Genomic DNA, 17,695 nt, shown 5'->3' with positions numbered 1-17,695 from the left:
TAATGTCTGACCTTTCTTGAGTTGAATTTCAGGTTTCCAATTATTTGATTATGTAGTTGCTAAAACGACAGCCCCTCTACTTTTAAATCTTCACTTTTGAATCATAACAAAGTACCGTTATCTCACCTCAAAACAAACCTTCACATTGTAAGCAACCAGTTTCTGTTGGCAAAAGAAACGAATGACTAAAAGAACTTAAATTAGACGAAAATGTATTTTGACGTATTTTCCAACAATCCTTTACGAATCTTTTGCCTAGTTTTGTACCCATTTTGTCGCCTAAAACTAAAACAAATTTGTAGAGATACACGGGGGTTCTGGGCAATGAAAGCTTCATAAAAATTAAAGAAGATCGACCATATGTAGCGCATCCACCATTTTTAAATTAGTGCAACTTAGATAATGCAGCTCAAACGCAGAAACTCTTGGAAAATGTGAAGGTTTCGGTTTGAAGGAATGCAAGAAACGTCGACAAATTAGTTTGTTGTTTTCTAGAAGTAATACGTTATAATTATAAATTATACTCCGCAAGGTTACAATGTGCATTTTGTTATAAAATAAATACTTGTAAATCTTCTTATTTATATGACGATCTATTTTCTATAAAACTCAATGATAAAACCGCCCCCCCTCCAACTTCTTGTCGTTAACAAATTTCGCTGTTGCTCACAGCAGTTCCCGCCTTCAAAAGCAGTCATGCAACGATTCAAGTCGGTCTAATCTTCATCAAGTTTTCTCTCTACTTCTCGTTTTTGCAGATTTGTCTACATCTTTCCCACACTTCTTTCGCTAGTTGTAGCCTGTGCTGATCATCAACTCTATGTTATTAAACCAACACAAAACCAAGATATGGCCATTGATGGCATCGATCCCACTGCGGTAAAACTGCAAGAATACAAAGCAATTCCTTCACAGTTGTGGAGTCTTGAGGAAGGAAATAGAGTTGGACTCTTTTACATAATTAACAATGGAACGGGGTAAGTTGAATGATTTAATAATCTGAAGATGAAGTTTCGATCTTTTAGGAAAGCGCTCGATTACCACTCCGCCAGAGAGGGTAGGCTGCCTTTGAACACTAAAGATAAAAGAACAAGTTTACATCAGCAGTGGGCATTCAGGTTGAACGGAAGAATCACAAATGCCGAAAACAGACGAGTTATTGACGTTGATCTAGCGATTTATACTCCGGGAAATTTTCTGGCACTTCTTGGAAATAGTGGAAACGCAGCACAAGAATTTGTGCTTGAGAAGTTTCAGTTTAGCGATCTTTTGATCCATGATTCTTAATGTGTGATGTTTTAATTTTTATTTAACGAGATTTTTATTGTTTTTTCATTTAGTATTATGTTCAATAAATAAAAAATTAAACAAAACGTTTATATTTATAATATATTTATAAAATATTTATTTCGAAATATAAATTATACAACCAATTTTCAGCATCCTCCAACACTTCACTTCTTAAAAATCGACAGAAATCTTTCGTTTGTGAATTTGGTGCATCCACCATATGTAAATCATTCTAATAAATTTAAATTCCATTGCAGTTGATGAAAGTTTCACGTATTTTCCCATCTTTACCATAAAAATGTTAATTGACATGAAAGGTCATAATTAAATAGATTATTAGGTTACAGTTGTGTCAAGTTTCCCCTCTTTGGGTTTTACCAAAAGGTTCATGTAAAAAGTTATCGTTTATCTCTGTGTACAATCCACAGCTTTGCTTCCAATTTTTTCTTTGCCAGTCTCGGGATTGACCTCTACTTAACCAATAAAAAAAGTATACGGTAAAAACTATCAAGTTTGCCAACTGCGCGGGAATGCCAACCCAAATAGTTTACGAATACGTCATTTTTCCTGTAAAGAATTTACCAATTTACAAAATACAAAAAAGCAATTTTAGAAATTAACAGAATATGAATGAAATAAGCTAGATACATGTAATGGGTACAAGTCAAGTTTGAATAATAGATAGAAATTTGCAAATTTCAACTGAAAAAAAAAACAAAAAACTTTTTCTTATGTAAAAAATCGCGATAAAAACGATGGCGTAAACCGCATCTCAATATCTGAAATAGTTTCCGAGGTATCAAGCACGAATTGTTTCGAACCTTGTCTGGCGACAGCCCAAAAATTCAAACGACCATAACTCAGTTATTTGTTGACGAAAATTGAAAATTCTCATGTTTTTAGATTCAGCGTGAAAATCTGCGTAAAATGAGCCCAGATTTGTTAAGTTTGCCTAATAAATAAACAAGACATTGTAGACATTTTAGGGTGATTTTCAATCAAGGCTTTTAAAATGAAAACGACGTTTATAGCATTGAATAAGACACCAGTCGAAAAAGAAGCTTAAAATCTATCAACTGGCTAAATTTGAGAACTATCGGACAAATAGTTTACGAGTTATGCCAAAAATTAAAAAATGAAAAATTTTCGTCGATTGAGTCGCAAATTTTTTTCGCGAAAAATCGACTATCGAATTTTGGGCTTTTGATAACATTTTCTAACGTAAAATAGGCCGAGAAAAAGAATGGCGCAAACCGCATCTTCATATCTCAAATAGTTTCCGAGATATTTAACTTTAAAAATTAGGAAAAATGAGAAAAAATGAAAATCAACTTTCCAAAACTTTGATCGGCCATGCCTCAGTTATTTGTGGTTGTATCTGAATTTAAATCCCAGATTTAGAATATGCGGAAAATTCTGCATACACTGATGTATAATAACTCAAGTTTACTCTAAAAAATAAGCGAGATATTAATATCAGAAATTTTGCATAGTTTTAGTTATGAATTTTTGCGAAAATTTGCAAATTTCGGTTGTAGAAAAATCAAGGAACTATTTCTTGTGTAAAAAATCGCGAGAAAAACGATGGCGTAAACCGCATCTCAATATCTGAAATAGTTTCCGAGATATCGAGCACGAATTGTTTCAAACCTTCAAAAATTTGGCCCTCTGGCGACAACCCAAAAATTCAAACGACCATAACTTAGTTATTTGTTGACAAAAATTAAATATTCTCATGTTTTTAGATTCAGCGTGACATTCTACGTAAAATGAGTCCAGATTTGTTGAGTTTGCGTAATAAATAAACGAAGCATTGGCCAAAAACTGTTTTAAAGACGTCATTTTAGGGTGATTTTCAATCAATGTTTTCAAAATGAAAACATCGTTTTATAGCATTGAATTATATACCAGTCGAAAAAGGAGCTCGAAATCTATCTACTGGCCAAACTTGAGATAGATCGGATAAATAGTTTACGAGTTATAGCCAAAAATAAAAAAAAAAAGAAAAATTTTCATCGTTTGAGTCGGATTTTTTTTTCGCGAAAAATCCACTATCGAATTTTGAGCTTTTAATAACATTTTCTAACGCAAAATAAACCGAGAAAAAGAATGGCGGAAACCGCATCTCAATATCTCAAATAGTTTCCGAGATATTTAACTTTAAAAATTAGAAAAAATGGGGAAAAATGAAAAACAACTTTCCGAAACTTTGATCGGCCATAACTCAGTTATTTGTTGTCAGATCTGAATTTAAATTTCAGATTTGGAATCTGCGGAAAATTTTGCGTACACTGATGTATAATAACTAGTTTACTCTAAAAAATAAGCGAGATGTCGATATCAGAAGTTTGGTATAGTTTTTGTCATAAATTTTCGCGTAAATTGCGTTTTGTATGTAGGTGATGTACCTATTTGTCGAACATTTAAATAACCACGAAAACCGTTCATAAACGCAACAACACTCTGGCGAATCTCAGACTGTTAATCACATCACTCTGACGTCACACGCTCCAACAGACGTCTCACTTTATAAACACACCCCCCGCAATAAATTTTGTTTTTCTCCAAACGTCACAAAAGTCACTATTTTTTCAATTGCTTTTAGACAATAAAATAGTCAATTTTGTTATAAGTAATGAAATGCGCCCGTTGTCAAAGAAACACTATTTCTGCCTTCCTACATTTCGCCTCGCTACTGCAATTTAATTGCTCGACAAAAGTACCAATTTTCTGCCGTATAATAAAATCTACTACATATTTTGTAAGCCTTCGTCATTTTCGTGGCATTTGTGATATTCATTTGCGTGAGATTTCGAATAATTGGTTTATATTTTGCAAGTTGGCATCGCTGCATAAATGTCAGTTGTGTCAATTTGTGTGCTATTTTGGACTCCAATGATGTTCGAAAATAAAAAAGACACACTAATTAAGTAAAGTTACAACAAAAATTTACTGAAACACATTTGAATTCAAATTAATATTCAATCGTTCGATTTGAATGCAGTACTGCCACCTAATTTCCTACTGCTAAAAATTTTCCTAAATGAGTAATTGATATTTTAAATTCATACCAAAAGTCAGATAGATAACTATTAATTACACTGTGCTCGAATTGCAATATTTTTTTCCTCAACAGGTTGGGCATCCCTGGGGTAAATCTTAATTAAGTATGTTAAATACAACAGTGCTTACCGTGTTTGAATGTTAGCTCGCGTTTTCGAAATTTTGCAATTTTGAAATTTTCCGTTTTAAAATTTTTGCTTTTTAATGTTGACTTTTTGGAATCTTTTAGAGCTTTCCTAAACCTTCGAGAACCTTGCATAGACGATGCGTGAACGTTCTAGAAGTTTTCAGCCAACCTCCTACTCCGTGGTCAGGTCAGGTGGTCAAAATTATAGAATTAATGACCATAAGTGGAAAATGTGTGTCGACTTAAAAGTAGTGGCGTTTTTAAAAGGTATACAAACGGGTTATACCAAAAATATGTGCTATATGTGCTGGCCTTTAAGGAAGGAATTTAGATTGCGTCAAAACAATATAATAAAAGTGCCTATCGAAAAAATTTGATTACCACAGCTTTAACATCAAACTAGGAATTGTAAAAAAAATATTAAAAATGCTTAAAAAGCATTAAACCCAGAAGGAAATGCATTTAATGAATTGCAAATGACAAAAAAAAAACAAAAACTAAGAGAAATCTGTTTTCTGCAAAAACTTTTAGTAAAGCCGATTTACCTCCTTGAATCTAGTTGTGTAGTTGTGTGCTAACAATTTTGTTAGTTTATGTGTGTGGCATTGATTTTCTATTATTTAAGTTCAATAAATAATCAATAAACTTTTAAAAATTGCGTTTTGATTGGGTCGTGTTAAAAATTGTCAAACTTAAATTATTCGCAAATGCGAGCTAACTTTTAAATAAAATTCATATTATTGGATTCAGCCTATGCGGCTGTGTTTGACCCACCAAGTGCCCAGCTTGTTGCATTTTGCAGCTAGCACAGTGTTATTGTCGGCGCACAAAATTTTGTGTCAAACACGTTAATGAGCTTAAGTGGATTTGTTTTTTCGCCTCTGTTATTAATAACAGATCTAGCGCATCCACCATTTTTAATCGTATTTATTTATGAAGTAACCAATTGATATAAAGGTCACATTTAAATATAGTCGCTAGATAACGCTTCTGGTAGTTTTTTCTTTCGGGTTTTACACAAGGTTGTGCAAGAAATTATCAATTATCTCAAAGGTGGTAAACGTACAATCCACGGCTTTGGTGAGTAAAATGCCACCACCATGATTTCTCATTTTTGCAATTCCCCTTTTTTTTGAAGACATTTTATTCTGTAAGTATGCAAAATCACTAATTACAACGACTTTCTTTAATAATTGCAAAGTATATTTTTTAATTACATAAAATATCGTTGCCATCAAGGGGCCCCACTATTTTCCGCCGAACACAACGCAACACCGTTGCTCACAACAGTTCAAAACAAACCTTCAGAGATGGCAAACACCCGGTTTCCGTTCATCTCCGAACCAATTTTTCTCGTCACCTTCGCCACATTGTTTTGTTCACTTATAGCTTGTCCCAGCGAGGAACTCTACGTCATCAAACCTCTAAAAAACCAAGAACTAGCTCTTGATGGCAGCGACTCCTCTTTGATCCGATTACAACAATACACCGCTGTCCCTTCACAGTTATGGAGTTTTGAAGAAGGAGACCGAGTCGGGCTGTTTTACATCATCAACAACGACACAGGGTAAGAAAACTAATTGAAAAAACTCGAAACTAAGTTTCCGACTTGTAGGAAAGCGCTAGATTTCTACCCAAGCAGAGAGGGTTGGCTCGGTTTGGTCGCGAAAGAAAAAAGAAAGACAAAAAGCCAGCAATGGGCATTCAATCTAGATGGTAAAGTCAGAAATGCGGAAAATCGACGTAATTTTGACGTCGATTATGCAAGATTTGTACCAGGGACTCATTTGGTGGTGCATCAGAACTTCAAAACAATAGCCCAGGAGTTTGTGGTCGACAAGTTTCAATTTACTGATCTTTTAATTCACGAGAAATAAAATCATAGTTTTGAATCTTTGTCTTTAATATCGACCTCGTTTTTGCGGATTTCCCTCCTCCGTGCAAGAAGTGATATCGTTTATCAAATTCTTGGGGCGTGACCTGGTTATCCGGGTTTTACCACGCAATTACTGTAATTTTCGGTTTGTGGTGGTGGACAAATTGACTTCGCTTTTACGTATTTCCCCGATCCTTAATTGTCAACATGGTGATGGCTTTGTTTACCGGTCAGACTACTTCTCTCCACTACACTGAGCACGAGCATCAGTTCCTCATGTGATGGCGCGTAATCAACAGCTCTGGTACAATCGTAAAAGCGCCTCATCATTTCATTCCTCTTGTAGTTTTTTAGCTGTCGTCGCCACACTTTTCTGCACGGTTTTGTCTTGTTCGAAAGACGATCTTTATGTGATCGGCAGTAGAGGTTACCCAGGACTAGTGTTGGACGGTAGCGACTCTTCACTCATCAGATTACAATACTTTTCAAATTCTACCGCCCAATTATGGAAATTCCAAAAAGGAACTAAAGCCACTTTGTATTATATTATTAATAACTTCTCAGGGTAAGTAGAAAAAAAATTAAGGAAATTTAAGAATCAATTTCTGTAGGAAAGCGTTGGATTTTCAACCAAATGGTGTTTATCTCCAACACTTGGTAGCCAAAGACAAGAGGAATGCGAAACGACAGCAGTGGAGCTTGAGGTTGGACGGAAGAATTGAAAATAGCCAAAATAGGCGATGCATTGATGTTCGTGAAGCTAAATTTGCACCAGGAACTGACTTGAATCTCTACGATGACAACGGGAACCAACAGCAAGAGTTTATATTGACAAAGGTGCAAGATTTTGATTTTGAGGATTGGAAAGAAAAGTGAAACTGATTCCTGTTTTTAATATTGAAATGTTTTATTTCCGATTTTTACAATAAAGAATTTAAAAATTGTATTTTTAGAGAAAAAAATAAGAAAATTTATAAAATAAACTGCAAGCAACGATTGAAATTTGGCCCATCCACCATATTTGCGTCAATTTTAGGCTTCTAATCATTATGTTCAGCTAGAAGCTGAAATTTCGGTGGAAATTCTGTAGCAGTCACCATTTTGTATAATTTTTGATGTAATAGAAGAAAAATATAAAATATGAATATTTATTTTTTATTTAACAGAGATCACAATAATTAATACGTAACTTCAGACCAATGTCCAAAGAAACAATATTAAATTTCAAATTACGATACGAGCCCTGTTTGGACGTCATTTTGTCTTTAGATCTCCATTTTTACGAAAATAATCCTAAAATTACGTATCTCTGTATTAATAATTATATGCAAAGATCATATGAGGTTGTAAATACAAGTTCTACAAGTTTTTGCCTGTAATCCGTCGGGTTTTACCATTAATCTCAGCGATGTCGTCCACGCAACAGCTCCGGTCTGTGAAACTTCTTGCGCAAAATTTTCTCTTTAACTTCTGTTTTAGTTTCACAATTATCGCCACCATCCTCTGCGTGATTTTTGCTTGTCCCGACGATGACCTCTACGTCATAAGAAGCGGCGCTGAGCAAAACCTGGTTTTAGACGGATCGAATTCTTCCGCCATCACGCTGCAATATTACACAAATTCAAGTTCCCAGCACTGGAAACTTCAACAAGGAGACAAAGCCGGTTTGTTTTACATCATTAACGACTACACAGGGTGAGAAATAAATGAGTTATATCAAATAAACGAGAGCTTCTTCAGGAAAGCGTTGGATCTGGGTAAGGAAAATAAAGAACTAGTTTTGAACCCAAGGGAAGAAATTTTGCGGCAACAGTGGAGTTTGACGCTGAATGGAAGAATTATCAACAGTATCGGTAAGCGGAATGTCGATGTTCAAAAAGGAAAGTATAATCCAGGAACTCTGGTAATTCTGTGGAAAAACAACGGAAATCAAGCGCAGGAATTCGTGTGGACGAAGGTTAACGACGCTAATTCGACAGAGTCGACGGAAACGACGAAAGCCCCTCAGTGAATAACATAAAATAGATTTGTAAATGTTAATTTTTATGTAGCATTAAAGATTTCTACCAAGGTAATTTGATCTTTGAAATTATTATCTGACCTCTAAACTTAAATATAGTGGAACTTTCACAACACGAATCGCATGAAACTAGCTCCAGTTATCAACGTTCGAGTTATGAAGGTTCAACTGTATTTTCAGTGGGAAAAACAAGCCCCTCCATCTTTACTGTCGTCACTTAATCACTCTTCTTGAAAAATCCCGTTGTGGAGTCGGTTCAGTCTTCGAAATGGCAACCAAACAGCTTCGGTTAGTAAAATTTCGGCGTCTTCTCATTGCCTTATTTGTTTTTTTCAGGTTTTTGTGGGTACTTTCGGTACTTTTCTCAATAGCCCTGGCTTGTCCTAAAAATACGCTTTTTCTCATAAAACCGATAGTCAACGAAGACTTGGTTCTGGATGCAATAGACCCTTTGCTAATCAGACTGCAAAAATTCAATGGTTCTTCTACACAATTATGGCGTTTCGAACAAGGAGATCAAATTGGACTTTTTTATATTATCAACAACCAAACAGGGTAAGACAGAAATGAAGAGATAAGGTAAAACTGAAGTCTTATAGGAAAGCACTAGACTTCCGTCCAACGACTGAAGTTAATTTCCTGAATTTGGTCGTTAAAGAAAAAGCAAATGCTTTGCATCAACAGTGGGCCTTATCTATGAAAGGAAGAATTACCAACGCAGAAAGCCGTTTAATGTTGACGTACACGGGGGAAATTTCGAAGCAGGGAACCGTGTGGGTACGCATTTTGACAATGGAGGTTCAGAGCAAAAGTTCATCGTTGAGAAATTTGAGCCTGATCAGTTTGAGTAGTAATAACAAAAAACTTAACAAAATAAAGTTTTTTTTTAAATCTACACTATTTAACGCAGTTTTGGTAACAACCAAGCGATTAAATAAAAACCTGAAATGTTTGAGCAAACAATAGAAAATAAATATTTTATAATGTGATGATAAATAAACTTACAACTTTGTCTTAAAAACATGTCACTATTTCATTGGTAACTAACTAATACACCCCTAAAACTTAACAGTTCTTAAGCAGACGATTACGTCTTGAGAGACAACTTGACACGGCTGCTTTAAGGTACTTCTTTGGATAAATGTCATTTATTTTAATCAGCCACAGATCTTTACGCTAAGACGTGCCGGTCGGTGTCGACTCAGAATGCAAGAGCTCTTCATCTCCAGAAAGCAAGATATTACTTTTCTGAGTCGCGTTTTTTGAGTTTCTTTTTTCGTCCACGTTAGGAGACTAGATCAGTGTTTATGCATCAATAAGTTATTAGTAACCCAAAACACCACTATCAGCAGCACATTTTGTCTCAGGGTCTCTGGTAATTCTGTGAAAAACTAACGGAAATCAAGCGCAAGAATTCGTGTGAATGAAGCTTTACGACGTTAATTCGCTAAAATCGACGAAAACGGCAAAAGTTCCAAAAGCAGTGAATAACAGAATATATTTATAAAAGTTAATTTTCATGTTACATTAAAGATTGCTTATCCGAGTCTTTGAAATCATTATCTGACCTCTAAACTTAAATTCCTACAGTAAAATTTCCGCAACACAAATCGCTCGAAACTAGATCCAGTTATTGACGTTCGAGTTATAAAGGTACCACTGTATTTCCGTCGGGGAAAACAAGTCCCTCCATCTTTTACTGTCGTCACTCTTCTTGAAAATTCCTGTGTTGGTGTCAGTTCCGTTTGCGAAATGGCAACCAAACAGCTTCGGTTAGTAAAACTTCGGCGCCTTCCCGTTGTCTTATTCCTTTTTCTAGGTGTCTGTGGGTGCTTCTGGTACTTTTCTCAATAGTCCTAGGTTGTCCTGAAGACACGCTCTTCCTCATAAAACCGACAGTCAACGAAGATCTAGTGCTGGACGCAAAAGACCCCTCGCAGATCAGACTGCAAAAAGTCAATGGTTCTTCTGGACAATTATGGCGTTTCGTACCAGGAGATCGAATCGGACTTTTTTACATCGTCAACAATCAAACAGGGTAAGACAGACATGAAGAGATAAAGTGAAACTGAGGTCTTACAGGGAAGCGATAGATTTTCGCCCGAGCAGTAATCCGGGTATTATGAATTTGGTCGCCAAAGAGAAAATGAATGCCTTACATCAACAGTGGGCCTGGGCCCTCAGAGGAAGAATTAGCAACGCGGAAAACCGTTTTAATATTGACGTTTACTGGGGAAATTTTGAAGAAGGAAACAGTGTGGTTATTCATGGTGATAATGGATCTTCAGCGCAAGAGTTCATAGTTGAGAAATTTGAGCCTGATCAATATGAGTAGTAACAACAAAAAATAAACAAAATATAGTTTTATTTTTTCTTAAACCTACAATATTTGGCGCAGTTTTGGTAACAACCAAGCGATTAAAATAAAACGTGGAATGTTTGAGCAAGCAATAGAAGATACATATAATGTGATGATAAATAAATCTCAATGATTGCTAAATGAGGTACCACTTTGTCTTAAAAACAATTCCTTATAAGAAAATATCACTATTTCAATGGTAACTAACTCAAGCCTTAAAAACGTAACAGTTCTTGTAGCAGACGATTACGCCTGGAGAGATAAGTTTACAGCCACATGAAACGACTGATTAAAACAACTTGGCACGGGCGCCTTAAGGCACTTTTTTGGACAAATCTCAGTCATTTTAATCAGTCACAGATCTTTACGCCACGACGTGTCTATTGATCGGTGTCGACTCAGAATCCAAGAGCTCATCATCTCCAGAAAGCAAGACATCACTTTCTGAGTCACGTCTTTTGAGTTTCTTTTTTATAGTCCTGTATTTAACTTTCGTCCGCGTTAGGAGACTGTGTTCAGCGCTGGACCTCCGAGAGTGTTTGTTTCGGTTTTTATGCATCAAGAAGTTATCAGTCACCCAAAACATCAACATCTGGAACAAACAGTAAATAACTCCGGGATAAACACTGATATTGATAACTTACATTGACAAAGAACGGAATGATGAGCATCACAAACGCAAGCTCTAACTTTGGATTGTTGATAGGTGATAAAATAAAATTCTTGACGCCGTCCCAGAAATCAAGCTGCATAAACAACGTGATGGAGATTTTCACGATCGCCATAAGCCCCACGTAGAGACAACATTGCGCCAACCACGCGTTGGTGGACGGAGGCTTTCCGTACTCCCCGAAATTAATAGCGTCCCAACCGTTGCGGCGAGAAAGATATTGGCACAGACGGATTCCTATGAAGATGATTAACAGCCCCAAAGAAGAGTCTAGAAGGAAGTTGATCAAGTACCACGTGCAGGGGTCCCCCGTGTACTGCCCCGCAAGCCACACGTTAGCTAAATGGATGGCCATGGCCCCCATTCCTTGCTTGGAAGTGTCGTAAAACCAAATCAACCATGACCGCCGTTCCGCCAGAGGTTCACAAAAGCGCTTCGCTGTTGAATTTCGTAAATTAAAGAATAACAAAATGGGGACTCACCTATGAGACAGGTGAATGCGAGGGCGGCTAAGAGAACTTGGAGGAACCAGCCGTAGACATCGGTCAAGGCGTCTTTGCTGCAGTGCAGGCCCCCTTGGGTCAAGAGGTGGTCCGAGTTATTCATAGCACGGGCACTATCTGAGTGGCATTGTCAACAAAAACGGATGGAAAAATTTGAGAAAACTTTTGGGAAAGACAAAAAAATAAACTTGACATTACGTGATGACAGGTGACAGGTGTCAGTTTTGACGTTTCGCCCACCATGATGGAAGTGTATAAAGTTAGACGTCAAAAAACTTTGTTTTATAATTTTAACCGCCAGAAGAACTCCAACAAAACACCTGAGGAGGGTGGTACTGTTTTTTGTCTTAATCATTTTCGTAGAGTTGTGTCATTGAGAAAAACCGTCCCGTTTTTGTTTACTTTTTTCCACGTCCGCTGTGGCGTGCCCGTCGCCACTTCCTTTTTGGAACCATCAGCGTTCACGCAAAGGTGGTTTGTTTTGTTAAGTTAACAAAATCCGCGAACATCGGCCCCCGGGAGCCACTTTTTCCTTTAGAAATAGTTAAATTAGAATAAACAATGCCTCCAAAGTTCGATCCCAACGAGGTTAAACTCGGTATGTATCAATAAGTCTGTTTATTATGTTTTTTCTGACAGCCCCATTTCCTCTGAAATTTCAGTTTATTTGAGATGTGTCGGTGGTGAAGTCGGTGCTACGTCGTCCCTCGCCCCTAAAATCGGTCCCCTTGGTCTTGTAAGTTGAGAAATGTTTAATTTTGATGTTATAACCTCAAATTTCAACGTGTTTTTAGTCTCCCAAGAAAGTTGGTGATGATATCGCTAAAGGCACCGCTGACTGGAAAGGTCTTAAAATCACAGTTCAGCTGAAGATCCAGAACAGACAGGCGACGATTTCTGTAGTGCCTTCAGCGGCGTCTCTCATAATCAAAGCGCTGAAAGAGCCCCCACGCGACAGGAAAAAGCAAAAGAACAGTGAGTATTTAAAGAATTGCATCCGTGTCAGCGACAAAATGCTCAATTTTTGTTGTAAACATGGATGCTAAATTATCGGCTCTTATTTGCAACCCACGCTTACGAAATACTAAGTGTGTTACTCAGTGGAGCCCACAATACCTTTCAATCCCGACTTGTTCTAAAAGTGTGTTTTTAGTTAAACATAGTGGCAACATCACTTTGGACGATGTTATTGCAATTGCGCGACAAATGAGGCCCCGCTCGATGGCGAAAAATTTGTCTGGAACAGTGAAAGAAGTGTTAGGCACTGCTCAGTCTGTTGGTTGCACGATCGACGGCAAGGCCCCCCACGACGTTATCGATGAAGTGAATGATGGTAGTCTAGAAATACCTGAAGAGTAACTTTTATACAATAAACATTACTCAAAAGTTTATTCAATCTGTCCAAGTTACTAAAACGTTGAGACCTTTCTCTACCAGTTCTTGTCTCCCAGCTTTGGTTATAATGTCTCCGGTTTTCTTGACTACGACGAGATTTGGGACGTTTGTGATCCCGAAAAGACGACGCAGTTGCCTGAAATATTCCTATATCAACTAATTTAACCCCAATAACTGACCCACTCTGCCAAGTCGTCTTGAAAAGGAACCGCGAACCAAGCGCCTTGGGTTTTGTAAAACGAGTCGAAGTCATCTTGACTGTTATCAGAAGACACGTAAATTATTTCCAAGCCTGTGTTACGTCGAAGGTTCTCCTAAGAAAAAACTGAAGAACAAAAACCCGGTGCATCGTTTCTTACCTTATATAAGTCTTTGAGTTTTTGGAGGACTGTCTTGCACTCGGGGGTGTCGCACCACTTCGCCCCGAAGTAAAAGATGATGATTGACTTATTTTTGATAGCTTCATCTGTTGGAATCGCCTTGTTTATCTTGTTTATCAAAGTTTTACCGGCGAGAAGTTCCATCTCGACAGTGTCAAAACATCAAATTTTAGAAAATTTAAAGTTACCGCCCTATAAGCGTTGCCAATACAAAAACTTGTTTGGTAAAAGAAACAGTTGGGGTGATTTAAGGGTGAAACTGCTCGAACTATCGACCGAGCATATTTACGGAAGTGTCACGGGCGGAGAAACTAATATATTTTCCCAGTTTTGGCCTGAAATCACGAATTTTGTAATTTTTCTTTAGAAATTTTCATGCCTCAAGCCTCAACGTTGGTAGCATTGTTTCCCTTAAACAAGCGTGTTGTGACAAGTTAAACTTTCTTCGTTCAAAAACTTTATTTTTATTCATAATTTTACGTGATGGATGACGAGGCAGAAACCTACAAACTATGGCGAATCCGTAAAACCGTGATGCAGGTAAAATAAACGACATAACCTCACTTTCCCTCTAAACACCGACGTTTCTAGTTATGCCACGACCGGGGCTACTTGGTGACTCAAGACGAGTTGGATCAAACTCTGGAACAATTCAAGGAACAATGTGGGGACAAACCCAGCGAAAAGCGCCCGTCTAGAAGTGATCTCACCATTTTGGTAGCTCACAATGATGACCCCACTGACCAAATGTTTGTGTTTTTCCCAGACGAGCCCAAAATCGGTATCAAAACGATAAAGACGTACTGCCAGAGAATGCAGGATGAGAATATTCATAGGGCTATTATTGTGGTGCAGCAAGGGATGACCCCTTCTGCTAAACAATCATTGGTTGATATGGCCCCAAAGTATATTCTAGAACACTTTTTGGAATCTGAATTGTTGATTAATATCACTGAGCATGAGTTGGTGCCGGAGCATGTGGTGATGACGCCGGAGGAGAAGCAGGAGCTGTTGACTAGATAGTAAGGGTGATTTGAGGGTTTTTCTGTATAAAAATGCCTTTTTTTTTAGTAAGTTGAAAGAAAATATGCTGATGAGGATACAGGCGGGGGATCCAGTTGCGAGGTACTTTGGACTGAAACGTGGTCAGGTAATTAATTTAATATTTTCTAAAAATTGCACATGTGGCTTGACAAAAAGCTCTACTCTGTAAGGAAAATGCGTTATGTAAAATTTCTTCTCGTTCGTTGGATTTTTTTTCTGCTTTAATTAGTTTTTTGTCTATTTAATGACTTTTCTGCGTTCTTGCGGTTGTTCCGTGTGTTTGCATTATCAGCGTTTTATTTTATCTAATTTAAGATCATGAAACCGAAATAACTACGCGACCGTTAGCCCCCTTCCAGCACTTTGAATGAAAAACACGCAATTATACCTAATATCCATACTCGATGACTTTTAAAAATAATACATAATAGCGTAACAGCTGCGAAGACCCGGTGTTAAAAGAAATAATCATGTTTCCCTTAACGACTCGCATAATTACTTTGAGAACACCCGTATGGTTTCATAAAGCCGAATCCGCCATTTCTCCGCATTTCCTGTTTGCCACCAGAATTTCGCTCCGTTATACGTCTAAATCCAGTAATGCGCCATTTGCGTAAAATTTTTCGATTACATTTGGGAATAGATGGTGGCTAGAGTACCGGTTCAAAGCAGCACCGGCGCCCCATTAACGTTTTTATCGTCGTGCTCGAGGTGTGTTTTCATGTGAAATGGCGATGTAGCATGCGGGTTATAATACAGATAAATTATACTGTTTGTTCTTGTGTTGCAGGTGGTTAAAATCATTCGGCCATCGGAAACCGCCGGACGTTACATTTCCTACAGGCTTGTCTGTTGAGCTCATTTAAATTTAAACGGACACATTGTCAACGGTGTATTATCAGGGAGATGCGCCGGGTTATTTCAACTGTTGTAAATACTTGTATCCGCTCGGTTTTGTAAGAGCCATTAATCAATAAAATTATTATTATTACCACGGCTAAAAAGCGAAAAACTCCCTAATCCACTCCTGTAATGTAGGGGAAGGGTCCCTGAATCGCCCAATCGTAACGTGCAATTTCTATAGCAAAAAATGACAATTGTAGGGTAATTGTGCCTAAATTGTACTGTTTTTCGTATTTTTCGCCTCCGTGCGCCCCAACCAGTAATCCACTTTTTATCAGTCCCCCCCAGATGGCTCTTAATCTCTTAACATCTCCCTTCTCCTCCGAGATGATACTATCGTCGCTCCCCCGTCGGTGGCGGCTCAGCGATTGTGTTCATTGATTAACTATTAAACACGGTTTGCATAATTCGGCGTGTATCTTGGCAGCCATCGTCGAATATTGATCTTGCTTCCCGGCTCTGCCTCTGCCGATGTCATTCTCATGCAAGTATCGCCAATCAATGCGGGCGGACGCAATTACGCGACTTCCACTATTGGTCACGACTGCCGCCGCCGCCGCTGCAGACCTGGAATACACATCAGACGGCGGCCATTGCCTATTAGTTAAACTAAGTGATGGCATGAAGAAGGGACACTGTAATAATTCACTTCTTTTTGACCTTTGAGCAATTAACCTTTGGCGGAAAATTGAAAAAATGACCTTTTGAGTGGCGGCTGACCTGGTTCAGGCAAACGGAAATGGCTTGTGTACATAGCGAGAAGCTTTCTTTTTTTTGCGGTAAAAATGCAAAAAGAAGGCGAAGAAATAGAGCCGGTTTGGGTTAGCCAGTGGCGCGACGTGGGTTGGGAAAATTAATTTTGTCGCGTTATACGACTCTCCAGCGACGCTGCACAAAATAACAAAAGAAAGCAAATTGTTTATTGTTCTGCGCTCAAGCCATATGATCGCGTGAACACGTGTCGAAGTCGACTTTGAATTTGACTTCAGAATCAATGTTACCAACATTCAAAGTGAATTAAATACATTGTTAGAGAATAGAGAGGCGTCATAAATAAGCCCTTGTCCAGGCTCCGCCACTGCGTAGCTTTGACCCGTGGCACAATAAAATTATCCTAACTGGTTCTAGGAGGTCTTTTATTCTGTTTTACCGAAACAAAGACAACCTGATTATCCGAAAATGCTAAAAAAAGGAATTCTTAGAATGTTAAGGTCGGTTCCTTCCCATAAATTCCAAGAAAAATCTTGCGTAAGGTCGTGATCATCTGCAGCAATGCGCCGCCCCATGCTGCACCCTCCCCATCCCGCATTTTTTTTGCAGGTCAGTGTGCTTCGTCGTCCCATGTGTGGGCCCCCGTCCTGGCGCCCCCTGCACCTTGCGCCATGTGGCCAACATAAACAAACGACATTACGCACGCGGGGGTCAAATCAGCTGTGAGTTTGGTGGGGAGCGCATGCGTCGCTATGATCTTCCATCCTCCAGTTCGTCAGTCAGTGAGAGTGTGTCGTCGATGGCGGTGGCCAGGCGGTTGTGCTGCTCCCAGGCCGCCGGCGGGGGGCCCTTGTTGAGGGAGCCGGGACCGCGCTCCCCGGACTCGCTGCTCGACATCACCGCCAAAATCGTGGCCGAAAACATACCCTTCCAGAGGATCGAGGAGCGCTACGACCGCATCCCCGAACCAGTGCAGCGCAGGATTATCTTCTGGTCCTTCCCCCGGAACGAACGTGACATATGCATGTACAGTTCGTTGTCGCGAGTGCCTCCTGTTAATGCCGGTGCTGGTGGTGAACCACAAAACTTGTCTTTTTGCAAGGGATTAAAACTCTTGGAGACCGGATGTGTAGACAGCGTCCTACAAGTTGGTAAGTCGGACGAAACGCCCTAAAGCCGAACATCCCTTAGAGATCGTAAATTGCGCGGACGGCGGCGGCGGGGCTGCGGCTGTGCCACACGATTTGTTTACATTTTAAGACTTGTTATTGCACTGAATCGATCTCTGGATGTACCGTGGGAAAATCAGATTCGTCATTGACCCCAGGCGCACCAACTCACTTTATTACTCACG

The 17,695-nt window shown here is 38.7% G+C and overlaps 11 protein-coding genes across 11 annotated transcripts in view; 9 read left to right on the top strand and 2 right to left on the bottom strand.

Moving 5' to 3' along the window:
- The first annotated feature begins 597 nt into the window (after positions 1-597).
- LOC148181646 (uncharacterized) lies at positions 598-1,373 on the top strand. Its single transcript, XM_088044786.1, has 3 exons — positions 598-710; positions 759-977; positions 1,026-1,373. The coding sequence occupies exons 1-3, from the start codon at positions 613-615 to the stop codon at positions 1,285-1,287; spliced, it is 579 nt and encodes a 192-aa protein (XP_087900912.1). The 5' UTR covers positions 598-612; the 3' UTR covers positions 1,288-1,373.
- Positions 1,374-5,331: 3,958 nt separating this feature from the next.
- On the top strand, positions 5,332-6,372 carry LOC148181645 (uncharacterized). Its single transcript, XM_088050061.1, has 5 exons — positions 5,332-5,403; positions 5,455-5,560; positions 5,619-5,634; positions 5,682-6,047; positions 6,096-6,372. Exons 1-5 carry the CDS (start codon positions 5,332-5,334, stop codon positions 6,355-6,357), a joined length of 822 nt encoding a protein of 273 aa, XP_087906187.1. The 3' UTR covers positions 6,358-6,372.
- Positions 6,373-6,559: 187 nt separating this feature from the next.
- LOC148181644 (uncharacterized) lies at positions 6,560-7,300 on the top strand. Its single transcript, XM_088045677.1, has 3 exons — positions 6,560-6,660; positions 6,703-6,921; positions 6,968-7,300. Exons 1-3 carry the CDS (start codon positions 6,638-6,640, stop codon positions 7,230-7,232), a joined length of 507 nt encoding a protein of 168 aa, XP_087901803.1. The 5' UTR covers positions 6,560-6,637; the 3' UTR covers positions 7,233-7,300.
- Positions 7,301-7,684: 384 nt separating this feature from the next.
- On the top strand, positions 7,685-8,431 carry LOC148181643 (uncharacterized). The gene is made up of 3 exons (XM_088041982.1): positions 7,685-7,787; positions 7,836-8,051; positions 8,097-8,431. The coding sequence occupies exons 1-3, from the start codon at positions 7,765-7,767 to the stop codon at positions 8,365-8,367; spliced, it is 510 nt and encodes a 169-aa protein (XP_087898108.1). The 5' UTR covers positions 7,685-7,764; the 3' UTR covers positions 8,368-8,431.
- On the top strand, positions 8,390-9,342 carry LOC148181642 (uncharacterized). Its single transcript, XM_088050048.1, has 4 exons — positions 8,390-8,403; positions 8,539-8,664; positions 8,713-8,931; positions 8,976-9,342. The coding sequence occupies exons 1-4, from the start codon at positions 8,390-8,392 to the stop codon at positions 9,340-9,342; spliced, it is 726 nt and encodes a 241-aa protein (XP_087906174.1).
- A 634-nt stretch (positions 9,343-9,976) lies between these two features.
- On the top strand, positions 9,977-10,743 carry LOC148181641 (uncharacterized). Its single transcript, XM_088042004.1, has 3 exons — positions 9,977-10,148; positions 10,196-10,414; positions 10,459-10,743. The coding sequence occupies exons 1-3, from the start codon at positions 10,129-10,131 to the stop codon at positions 10,709-10,711; spliced, it is 492 nt and encodes a 163-aa protein (XP_087898130.1). The 5' UTR covers positions 9,977-10,128; the 3' UTR covers positions 10,712-10,743.
- On the bottom strand, positions 10,725-12,030 carry LOC148181640 (store-operated calcium entry regulator STIMATE-like). Its single transcript, XM_088041962.1, has 3 exons — positions 11,888-12,030; positions 11,380-11,843; positions 10,725-11,327 (listed from the first exon to the last, which is right to left on the bottom strand). Exons 1-3 carry the CDS (start codon positions 12,009-12,011, stop codon positions 11,100-11,102), a joined length of 816 nt encoding a protein of 271 aa, XP_087898088.1. The 5' UTR covers positions 12,012-12,030; the 3' UTR covers positions 10,725-11,099.
- A 342-nt stretch (positions 12,031-12,372) lies between these two features.
- RpL12 (ribosomal protein L12) lies at positions 12,373-13,299 on the top strand. The gene is made up of 4 exons (XM_088041992.1): positions 12,373-12,506; positions 12,571-12,644; positions 12,703-12,883; positions 13,062-13,299. Exons 1-4 carry the CDS (start codon positions 12,470-12,472, stop codon positions 13,265-13,267), a joined length of 498 nt encoding a protein of 165 aa, XP_087898118.1. The 5' UTR covers positions 12,373-12,469; the 3' UTR covers positions 13,268-13,299.
- Position 13,300: 1 nt separating this feature from the next.
- LOC148181638 (nucleoredoxin-like protein 2) lies at positions 13,301-14,018 on the bottom strand. The gene is made up of 3 exons (XM_088042040.1): positions 13,663-14,018; positions 13,487-13,617; positions 13,301-13,439 (listed from the first exon to the last, which is right to left on the bottom strand). The coding sequence occupies exons 1-3, from the start codon at positions 13,825-13,827 to the stop codon at positions 13,301-13,303; spliced, it is 435 nt and encodes a 144-aa protein (XP_087898166.1). The 5' UTR covers positions 13,828-14,018.
- A 51-nt stretch (positions 14,019-14,069) lies between these two features.
- Positions 14,070-15,718, top strand: Polr2E (DNA-directed RNA polymerases I, II, and III subunit Rpb5). Its single transcript, XM_088041969.1, has 4 exons — positions 14,070-14,223; positions 14,275-14,705; positions 14,755-14,833; positions 15,518-15,718. The coding sequence occupies exons 1-4, from the start codon at positions 14,167-14,169 to the stop codon at positions 15,581-15,583; spliced, it is 633 nt and encodes a 210-aa protein (XP_087898095.1). The 5' UTR covers positions 14,070-14,166; the 3' UTR covers positions 15,584-15,718.
- Positions 15,719-17,109: 1,391 nt separating this feature from the next.
- LOC148181636 (zinc finger SWIM domain-containing protein 5-like) overlaps positions 17,110-17,695 on the top strand; it is a 31,682-nt gene continuing 31,096 nt past the window's right edge. Inside the window, exon 1 of the mRNA XM_088041800.1 lies at positions 17,110-17,492. Within this exon, the coding sequence (XP_087897926.1) occupies positions 17,141-17,492 (352 nt within the window). The 5' untranslated portion in view covers positions 17,110-17,140. The remainder of the gene's footprint in view (positions 17,493-17,695) is intronic.

This window comes from Gnatocerus cornutus, chromosome 1 (assembly GCF_029298725.1).
Source record: "Gnatocerus cornutus isolate USDA-ARS CGAHR chromosome 1, icGnaCorn1.1, whole genome shotgun sequence".
NCBI classification, from domain to species: Eukaryota; Metazoa; Arthropoda; class Insecta; order Coleoptera; family Tenebrionidae; genus Gnatocerus; species Gnatocerus cornutus.
Note: the sequence above shows the minus strand (reverse complement) of the source record. Positions and strands in the feature narration are given on the sequence as shown.